At 33.7% G+C, this 11003-nt stretch overlaps 1 protein-coding gene across 4 annotated transcripts; it reads right to left on the minus strand.

The window, feature by feature from the left end:
- Window positions 1-1979: 1979 nt before the first annotated feature.
- On the minus strand, window positions 1980-10785 carry LOC112021699 (putative disease resistance protein RGA1). Of its 4 annotated transcripts, none has more exons than XM_065775902.1 (8): window positions 7717-10785; window positions 7494-7588; window positions 7312-7385; window positions 6963-7080; window positions 5736-5857; window positions 4096-4147; window positions 2790-2886; window positions 1980-2691 (listed from the first exon to the last, which is right to left on the minus strand). In XM_065775902.1, exon 1 carries the CDS (start codon window positions 10666-10668, stop codon window positions 8167-8169), a length of 2502 nt encoding a protein of 833 aa, XP_065631974.1. In that variant the 5' UTR covers window positions 10669-10785; the 3' UTR covers window positions 1980-2691; window positions 2790-2886; window positions 4096-4147; window positions 5736-5857; window positions 6963-7080; window positions 7312-7385; window positions 7494-7588; window positions 7717-8166. The 4 variants fall into 4 exon arrangements, with proteins under 4 accessions (XP_065631974.1, XP_065631973.1, XP_065631975.1 ...); XM_065775901.1 differs by having other exon boundaries at window positions 7283-7385; XM_065775903.1 differs by having other exon boundaries at window positions 5718-5857; window positions 7283-7385.
- Window positions 10786-11003: the final 218 nt, after the last annotated feature.

The following is an 11003-nucleotide window of genomic DNA, read 5'->3' on the forward strand; positions in this document are numbered from 1 at the left end:
TTTACTATCAAACATATACAAAATAATGAAAGAATCATCATGATTGATTATGGTTTAATAAGTGTGATCCACTATTGTCTAACATTATTGTACTCCTGCAATATTCTCTAGTCACTCGTTGGCATCCTTGAAACTATTTTCTTTATTTGATGATTTTGGTTTGGTCACAATTTTTGTGAATTTTCTTTTACGTTGTAATGGTAACCCCCAAACAAAGTGATGACATGATGCTATTTCATATGATTAGTTATCGTTAAAATTGTGGGGCAAAATTAAGCATTTGGGATAAATTATGCATGAAAAAAGAATAACAAAAATTATAACTATTTTCAAATGAAAATGATATTTCTTCATCCTGAACAGTTTCTTCTACAATGTCTCCCTAATTAGGATTCATCGTAGAAACCACTTCTAGTTCTAAGAAAATTCTTAAGTACTCTTAGAATACATTGAAATGGTGTCTTTTACTCTCACAATAATGGTGGATCTCATTATGAATTTGAGAGGAGGGAGCAAACTCAAATAAAAAATTATTAAAATTGATGTATTTAAATTATGTTAAAAATCTATCAAATGCTTTTATGGAAGATTTTGAACAACGGCATTTTCGCTCAAGCAAAATTCTGTGAAAGCATTTGGTAGGGATAAAAAATGCTTCTTCTTTTTCTTTTTCTTTTTTTTCTTTTCTTTTTCTAAACACTACATAACATTGGGTTTCTAATCTAAATTTTAAAACTTTAAGTAATAAATTCAAAATATTCTAAATTTTAAATGTGCAATTTACAATCTTATCTCTTACCAAAACAAAATTGCATGTGGCCTTGGGCCCTTTGGGCCATCTCAAGAGATAAGACCCCAGAATTTGTTTTCTTCTTCTCTGACTTTAACATTATGAAAATTTTGATGCACCCACATCCACATGTATGTAGATTGCATTTATTAGTTATCTGGGTATCTAATCCTAGTTATAAAACATTAGACTGCAGTCTTTGACTTCTTGTTTGTTGCTTGTGGCTGAATAATTACTCAATAGTCGTATTGGGTCTGGGTCTATATGTATAATAGAGAACTGTCAAAGCCCAGACCTTACTTTTTTATTCCTTTGAAATAGTTCTTATTTTAGTTCCTTTTCTATCTATGCCAAAAGATTACTTTGGATGCAATCCTAATAGCATGTACTTCACATATGATTACTTGAATCCTATATAGTTTGCAAGAAAGACGCTTTGAAGTTTGAGCTACTCTTTAGAGCCGAGTCTTATAAATTATATTCATGTTACATCCACCTTTTTGGGTTCTAAGGTTTTAAGTTTTTATGTGTTTCTCTCTTGATTTTTTCTAAGTGTTAATTATTTGGTTTCTAGAGGATGACAATTTGATCCTTTTCAATGTTGTATGTGTTAGTTTTTTGGTTGTACCCTTTTATTTTATTTTTTATTTTTTATTTCATATAACTCAAGTTAGATCAAACTTGTTGGTTGGTTCTCCTCTTAGCCATGACATGGAATTTAAATGTGTGCAACTATGCATAGTGATGCAGATTGGTTGATCAATGAGACGATATTTTAAAATAGTTTATGTAATTTTCAGAACTACAGCCAACCAATCGTCTATTTTATATGGCACAAATTTATAGCTTTTCTCCTTTATATAGTACAAACTTTGAGGTACATAAATTGTGCTTCCCGACCAAATTGTGCATAAATTAATCTCCACCTTTTTCCAATCTTGGCATAGCTCACAGCAACACTGAACATACTTAGAATTGCAAAATCTAACCAAACAGGTGAGAAAAGAAACAAAATCAAGCTTGCAGGTTCTTTGTGCCAATGAAATAACCAAAAAAGACAGGATAGTTCACCTTTCTGAATGACTAGTAGGAGAGAGATCAATATAAGAGATCAATTGATATAGCAGAAGTTTTAATGCTAATATGCTGAAAGTGTAGCCAATAATAGTGGGTTTATGCAAAATATAAATAGAAAAAAGAAGAAATAATAATATGAGAAAGACAGATTTACGTGGTTCAGCTTTAAGCCTACATCCACAGGCAGCGTCAAGAAAGTTTCACTAAGAAAATAAGATTACAAATGTGGCACACAGACACTCTCACCGGACCTAAACCCCAAATACACCCAAAGAACTCTTTCTCACAAAATACAAAAGCCAAGGCTCAAGAGATTTCACAAAGAGCCCACATATATATATTACCAAAGTAGAGGTGCAGTAAAAAAATGATTCAAATCCTAAACCAAGTACAGTTTGTGGAACTTAATTAAAATACCAGAGACCTAACCAAAGTCGGCAAAACGAGTCCAAGAAAAATACAACTCAAATTTGACTTTCACACCTAACATATTCAAGCCACCAGATTACTTTGTAATCTTTATCATCATGTGTCATTGGAGCTTGTAATCTCAGTCCTGGTGCTATATCTTCTCTCTTTTGTTATACTTATTTCTTGCACAGAAGGGAACTGCAAGATCATTGATAGATTATAATATTTCAGCAGGCCAGTAATGTATGAGTCCAGAGCACCTCTTCTTGTTGGTTGTTAGGTCTTCCACTAAATGGAACAAACAAGAACGCCTTCAATTGCTTCACGCATCTGCTAGTTCTTCATTTTCTTCTTGGTTTAGCAGCCAAACAACTGGTTGCATCATCAACTTGATATCTGCTCCAACATGATACCTAAACGTTTGTTGGATACAGAAGTGAGTCATAAGACGCAGTTATCTAAAAAGAAACGAAACAAAAACTGATGAAGTTATTTAATAATGACCACTTACCCTTATTTTCCACTGTATTGCACAAAAGCACAAGTCCCTCGAAGGTGGTGGAGTTCACAATGCTATGAGATGATATTAGTTGGTCTTGTCATATAATCTGCAAAAAAGAGTAACCTGGCATTAGTTAGGACAAAAAATAATACGATCATCTATTATCAAATTACTGGATGAATGACAAATGAAATTGTTTAACTATGTTAACTCCAATTAACAGGTTGAAACTCATTCAAATAAGGTCAGCTCACTGCACATGTGGTGAATTTTCAGTCTCATGGAAGTAGAAACGATTCAAACACATAAGCAATGCTAAAAAACAAAAGATGAAACTACACCTTAACATTTTTATCATGATTATCTTAAGAAATCTTTCGAAAATCTTGTTGGCAGAGAAAACAAAAACACAAATGTTGTAATTGACTTCTATATGAAGCATTTGCTTCCTACAGTGAGTGCAGGTACGATTTTCATTTTAATTATTAAGCTGGAATAACTTCTTTATCTCAAAATCTAGAAAGCATGACACATTTAGCATCCAATCAAATATTTCTAAGAGAAACAATCCATTTTAGAAACTGATGTCTAAATGTGAGAGAAACCAACCAACAAGGAGGACCAATATGTATATAGCACAAAAAGACTGATACAACAAAGTCTCTGCTAGTCCCAAAAAAAGGGCAGCAAGCAAGTTAAAAGATGTACAGACCCAGTAGAGCAGAACAATTCTCACTAGATACAATCAACTACAATTAAGCACAATTGAGACCTGACCAGAATTAAAGCTGCTTGTCATGACCCCACCTCCACTAGGTAGCGGGAGAAAACACCTCTACACGTTAAAGGAAGATTACCCCTTATAACCACATCACCATGTTGATGCAAGGCAGAACACGTCTATTAAATACTTATTATATATATTTTCTATGTATTGTTAAGCATTTATTTTTCATATAATGTCAAGTATATATCAATTTAAGAACAATAATAGATAATAAAGTGAATTCATGATTATTAAAGGATGTTTAGAAATTAGAATACAAAACAGGGATAAGAATATTTATTAATTTTCAAATGCACTCTCTTTGTTTTGTGAAAGGGTATTTGATTCCTCTTGTTCCCTTGTGTCCAGAAATTTTTTATTTTAAAAGGATACGGCTGGGACATGCATGCAAAAGAGTGTCCCAGCACATGTCAGGTGTCTGACGCGAAACGAATATGTCACTCCAAATGAGGTGTCCTTACCTTCATAATACAAAAGCAGTTACCCCTGTATCTCAATGTAACTATGCCTTTAGAAGCTCTGTCATACCTTATACGTGGGTCCTCAATAACTCTCCGCTTCAAGTCCTATGCCGATGCAACTGAAATACAATAAAATAAGCATTGATATTAGAATATTAGTACAGAAATGGATTGCATCAAGTCTCACGGTATGAAAGACAATCTACATGTCAATCAGGTTTTGAAGATGTCAAGGAAGAACCAAAGGAAATATTGACAGAAAGGATTCTAGAGATGTGTAGAAAGATGACAATATTAATTCACATGATCAAATCCTGAAGCACACACTTTAAAACGATACATCAGGTTCTGTTGCTAAATCTGTAGAAAGATAATCTTCACAAAAAAGGAAATGGTGTTGACTGTAACATTTAGTAGGTAAAGACAATAACAGTAATTAACATGTCTCTAGTTATATAAAAATCCATAATTAGTGTATGAAACACATGCTAGAGATTCCCCCCTACCCCCCCCCCTATGAAACACATGCTAGAGATTCCCCCCTCCCCCCCCCCCCCCTTTTTTTTCTTAACCCATGCCAACCTAAAATTTGAAAATCGAAGTGAGAAAAAATGGTACTTTGTTGTTACTTACCAAAAAAAAGAAATGGTACATTGTTGCTTCAATAGTATATAGTATCCATTTAATTTGAAATTGTTAATTGCTTTAAATATCAAGCAGTGATTTCAATGAAGACTAAGCTACTAGAAAAAATTGGGAAATACAGATATTATTCTAAATTCAAATACCAAACTGTCTGTCATTATGTTTAGACAAAACTGTACTTAGCAAAAAAAGACATCTGTAGATATAACAGCAAGCTGGAAGTTCATATATAAAAAGAAATTGAACCAACTGAATACATTCCTACTCAACAAGCTAATTCCTGCAGTGTGGTTGCCATATTTGATTCTTCCCACAGATAAACTGCAAATGATTAGCAACACAAACCGACGATGGAAAAGCACTCTTTGTGATGGACTACAGAAATTTGATCAACAATCCGAAGCCCCTACCTACACTAATCCACTGTGTAAAGAAATTGTTGAAGATTATGAAGAAGAAGAGGGCCTTGCAATTATGACAAGAGAGAATCTCTTATGCCAATGTATGATAGATAAAACAAGAAAGTAAGGAACCTGGTTATCAGCCCTTACCTGAAGAAATCAGAGAAGAATTGAAGATAATGAAGGTTCAACACTTAATGAAGAAGACTCTCTTTGTGCTGAATAAAGAAAGCAAGGAAGATTGGTTGAAAACCAGCATTTTCTATTCTACTTGCACCATTGATGGAAAAGTGTGCAATCTCATTATAAATTGGGGTTATAATGAAAAAATGGTGGAATTATGAAGAATATTCATACCAAAATAAAGTCCAAAGAATAAAATCCTAGATTGACAGCCCGATTTTAAAACTTGAGGCCAATGTGTGATGAGAAAGTAAGAAAAAGATGGTACTGTGATGAGAAATCTAGTCCAAGTGGAGCACAAAGTGAAATCAACCCATGAAATTATGCAGATCTAAAACTCTAAATATCAAGCTGTATTTTCAATGAAAACCAGACTGCTGGAAAAAAATTGGAGGAAACACTCAAATCACTCTGTTTTCGACAAAGTAACATTAGCCCTTAGAAATCTAAAATCACATACAGAATTCTTCAAAATCACCTGAGATCCTTCCGCTGTTTATAAAAGCAGTCATCAACATATATCAACATAATTATGCCATCAGAAGCACCCCCAAATATCAATTTATATATTGGATTGTCATCTACTCTCCACTTCTTGTCCTGTAGCAATGCATCAGAAGCACAATTAAATGAGAATTTTGAATTAGTATGTATGCAAGTAGCACCAGGATACATGTATTTCACACAATCTAGTGTCAATAAGAATCAACTCCCAAAGAAGTGAAGGAAGAGACAAAGGAAAAAAAGACAAGAAGTATTCTAGAAAGGGAGATTATAATACCATATGTGAGTTATCTCCATGGATTATTCAAGCCAAGAAATTGAAACTTCTTCCAAATTTCACATTTTAATCCAACAGTCATGCTACTTAGTACTTGATATTTAATAAGTTCGCTAGCCTCTTTATTCCAATAACTGAGGGACCTCACCATATCAAATTCACTAAAATTTATAAGGCAGAAATTGTAATTGAAAGTTGCCTACATAAAAGAACATGATCACAGCCTGAAGCACAAATTTATCAGGTTCTGTTATTGGCTTTAGAAAGAATAGCTTCATTAAAAAAATAAAATAAAAAAAAAGTGGCTGATTGTAATTAGTCAGTATTGATAATAACAGTAATCAACAGCAACTGGATCTCTAGTTTTCTAATAAACTAATTAAGTGCTGTAAAGCGTACACCAAAAGGAAATAATAATAGAACACTATTATTCGATTAACAGCGTATATCTAAACATAGGAGTGCACAGTAATTGAAAAGTTTCTTTATGATACTACTATGAGCATTAAGAATTAAGATCAACTTAAAGTATAAATCCAAGCCAATATACAATCTTAAAATTGAGAAAGAAAAAAAATGACGATACCGTGATGTTTGATAAAGCATAGGAACAATGTCCATTTTACTAAAACTGTTGATTGATTTAAAGATGAGAAATTGAAGCCAGGTAGAGCGCAAAGTGAAATCAATCCATGAAATTAAGCACTTCTAAACTAAAAATATCAAGCTGTGTTTTCAATGGAAACCAGGGCCCGGCTACTGGACAAAATTAGGAGGAAACACTAAATTTCTCTGTTGTTAACCAAAAAAAAAAAAAAAAAGGCCTTAGAAAATTATTTCAAATATAAAATTTGAATTATTATCATTTGCAGATAATAGCAAGTTGGAAGCATATGTAAAAAATGAATTTAACCAACAGAATACCTGCACAACAAAGCTGATTCCTGCAATGTGGTTGCTAGATTCAATTTTTCACACAATAATGCTTGATTCAACTCTTCCTACAATGGTAACCCAATGTAACCGCATGCCAAATTTTAATCTGTTAACACAATGAGAAATGAAGCGCCACAAGTACATCACTACATACCTCAGTTTGAGCTACAATGAATAAAATGAAGAAATAGATGAAGGAAAATTCACAAATTATTTTTCCTAATATGTGCATGATATAATCACTTTTAGAATGAAAAGCTTATACGCAGATAAAAAGCTGGAAAAATAAGAAACAAATGAGATAATACATGTGAGTTTTGACTTGTTGAAAAATTACAGCTGCCAGAAGATTTGATTAAGTTCTGATTCTTAACAGATCAAGTTTCTTCTACTGTTCATTTGGTTCTCCATCTGAAATTTAATCACCAAATAGTAGTGAAATGCTTGGAATAAAAATTAAAAATCATATGAGTAGATAATAGAGGTTAAAAGGAAAGAGAAGAAAGAATGAGACAGTACCAATGGTTAATTGACGAATTTTTGAACCACCCAATTGGTTTGATTAATTTGCAATTATTATAAGTGAATCTTCTGGGGTTCATTTGGTTCTTCATCTGAAATTCAATCACCAAGAAATATATTGAAATAGTCAAGAAGAAAAAAAATGAGGTAAAGAGGAAAAAGAAATTGGGTTTCTGATTTTGAATGAAACATTGGATAAAACGGCGGTTTAGTTAGATACCTCAGTTGGTTTGTTGCTGATATAGATCCCCTTCCAAGTTTGGAATATGAGCAATTTTTGGCCAATCTTCACCTGTTTCTCTCTTGCATCTTTCCAGTAAGATGGGACAGTGAATAATTTGTAGTGTATACAAAGAGGTAAGGCCTTGTATTCCTTCAGGCAGTGATTTTAGTTTGGGGCAACACCAAATATATAGTCTATGCAAAGAGGTGAGGCCACTCATCCCTTCAGGCAATGATTCCAATTTGCTGCACCATTTAATTTCAAGTGATTGAAGGCTCTTAAGGCCTTGGCATTCTATGGCATCCCCAAAATTTGATAAATCAACTTCCATAGAATTCACAAATTTTAGATATTCTAGTTTGGAGAGAGGGGCAAAGGAGGAGTTGGCAATCTCAATCTGGAGTGTTGATGTTTGCTTCAATGGCTTCAAGCTACACATATCCAATGTTAGCCTTTGACATTTGGAAACAGAGGCATGGAAGTAAGCTTAGGGCAATTCTTAATTTCTAAAATGGAAAGACCAGGAAAAAAGGGCAACAAATGATTCTTATCATCATCGACTTCCTCTGAAGAATCCCTTCTCTGTCGCCACCATCCCTTTAGGTTAGGGCAACAAGAGAGTTTGAGTACTTCTAGAGAAGGGATGAATGAAGAATTAGAGAGCTCCTCACTGTAATCAATCTCTGACATGTACTCTAGAGAATCCAATTTGTTGAGATAGAGACGCTTGAGATAAGGAAGTTGCTCCAACGGTGGCAAATGTTGGCATTTGTTACAGTCTTCTAACGAAAAATATACCAAATTTGTGAACGATGACATCTGTTTTGGAAATTCCACTCCCCTGTAATTACGTAAATCCAAATTTTCAACTTTTAGAAATTTCAACTCACTTAGTTCATGAAGTTCCTTCAATCCACTTTTACGCTTAAAGCATGAACCGCTATTCATTCTTATCTGAATTACTGACAAATCTTGAAGACTAGTCATTTGTTTCAATCCACGGGGTATATGAGTCAAAGACAAAGTATCAATCTCAAGAAGCCTTAGGTTGACCAATTTGGTAAAATCACTGGGCAACTTGGTAATAGGACATTCATGTAGTTTGAGAGTCTGCAAATTATGCAATCTCGTAATAGAATTAGGAAGCATCCTAATCATGTTATCGGATAGATCAAGATATCTTAAATGTTTCAACCTCCCAATAGAACCTGGAATGGTTCTAATGCCCTTATTATGCAAATCCAACAAGCGAATGAACTTAAAACATGCAACAATTTTAGAATCATAAATTAATTGATGTAGATTCTTAAGTTGATCTTCCACCATAAATGTTCGTATCCTACTAGCTTTGAACATTGAACTTGGAACTTGTGATTGTGACTGGCCACCAAATGACACATGAAGAGTTTTTTCATCAATAATTTCCTCTTTTGAATTACAAGTGGTGCTATAAGATCCTGCTACTAATTTCGCAAGATCATGCATAAGATCGTGCATTTTGAAATGTAATGTATTGCCCCTCTCATCCTTTTCAACTTCCTGAAAAAATGATCTCCATAATAAATCTATAATATACTCATGACCAACATCTTCTTGGCATTGAATTTGATTTAAAGGCCTAATGAAACCTTGTGCCATCCACATTTTAATTAATGTTGGTTTATGAATTTTGTAATCCTTTGGAAATAAACAACAATAAGCAAAGAATTGCTTCAAATATGATGGAAGATGATTATAACTCAACTTAAGTATTAATAGGATATCATTTTCTTTTTGACCTACATTTGAAAGTTCATTGTCCTTAAAAGTTGACCACTCTTTTTCTGGGTTTCTAAAGTACAATAGGCTTCCTAAACTCCTTATGGCAAGAGGGATTCCTTTACACTTTGCAATGATTTCCATTCCAATTTCCCTAATGTTTGAATTCAGTGAATCTTGTTCGTTTGCAAATGCAAACTGCTTAAATAAAGACCAAGACTTCTCTTTATCTAAACACTCTAACATGTATGGTTGAATAGTTTTTGTAATCTCTGCCACTTTATTAATGCGTGTAGTCACTAATATTCTACTACCTCTTGCCCCATCCATTAAAAGACTTTTTAGTTCAAGCCATTTTTGAGGATCCTCATTCCACACATCATCCAACACAAGAAGGTATCTCTTTCCATCAATTTCTTTCTTAAGATTATTAATCAATGTGTTCAATTCAATTTCTTCTTGTTTCTTATTTTGTGCACACTCCAAAATTTTCTTAACAATTACTTTTACTTCAAAATCATCAGAGACACACACCCAAAGCTTTTGCTCAAAATGATTTTGGATTTCTCTGTCATTGAATACAAGTTGAGCTAATGTGGTCTTCCCTAGTCCTCCAAGTCCAATTATTGGAAGGATCAAAACGCTTTCTTCAACATTGGGATCCAAAAGAATTCTTATAATCTCTACCTTATCGTTGTCTCTCCCAATGACATCTTCAGTACGTACAAAAGAATGAGTTTCTCTCACTTGTGTCTCTACAGGAAGTTCATCTAGGTGGAACCCCCTATCTTTTTTGATGGAATCAAGCCTCTCCCTTATTGCCTTAACCTTATGACCCATTTTAAGACCATATACAAGCTGGTTGGATTTGGAAAAGAAGATGCGTACCTCTTTTGCTTTCTTATTCCGTGTCATCACTTCCCGTTGTAAAGCTTTAGTGGAGATGTCATCCAGCAAATCGTCCGCTTCAAAAAGTGCATCGTTCAGCCTTTTCAGCCACACTCTAACTTGATTGTTGTGCTGCTGCTTCTCCTCTGCATCCTGAATCACAGCACTGATTGTCAAAACTGTGTCGTTGAGCTTTTCCATATCGTCTTTGAGATTCCAGAGTAGTACAATCTCTTGGGCTAAGAGGTTGCTCGCTTTATCTGTGATTCCCTTAGCAACACTAAACAAAGCTTCTTCCGCCATTTCTTAGTTGGAATTGAATGAATGCTGCTATTATATCTTTACGAAGAGAGTAAGATGAGAACAATCTCTGTAAAAGGAGGTTGGACTATCGACCGATATATACGAGTGTTTGGGTGGGTCAATAGTAATACAAATGTTTGTGGGGTATAACGCTATGTGACTGACAGTTGGGAAATTATAGAATATTTTTTTGTAGTTTTTTTTTTAATGTAACCAAGTAATATCATACATCTTCCTCAAAATAATAATAATAATAATAATAATAATAATAATAATAGTAATAGTAATATCATACATGCACTCCACGATTATCAAAATATATCATATATGTACTC

The sequence above is a fragment of the Quercus suber genome, unplaced genomic scaffold (genome assembly GCF_002906115.3).
Source record: "Quercus suber isolate HL8 unplaced genomic scaffold, Cork oak 2.0 scaffold_121, whole genome shotgun sequence".
Lineage (NCBI taxonomy): Eukaryota > Viridiplantae > Streptophyta > Magnoliopsida > Fagales > Fagaceae > Quercus > Quercus suber.

Bases quoted from the DNA above. Each gene is read 5' to 3' on its own strand.
- LOC112021699 (XM_065775904.1), bottom strand. From the start codon at position 10,668: ATGGCGGAAGAAGCTTTGTTTAGTGTTGCTAAGGGAATCACAGATAAA.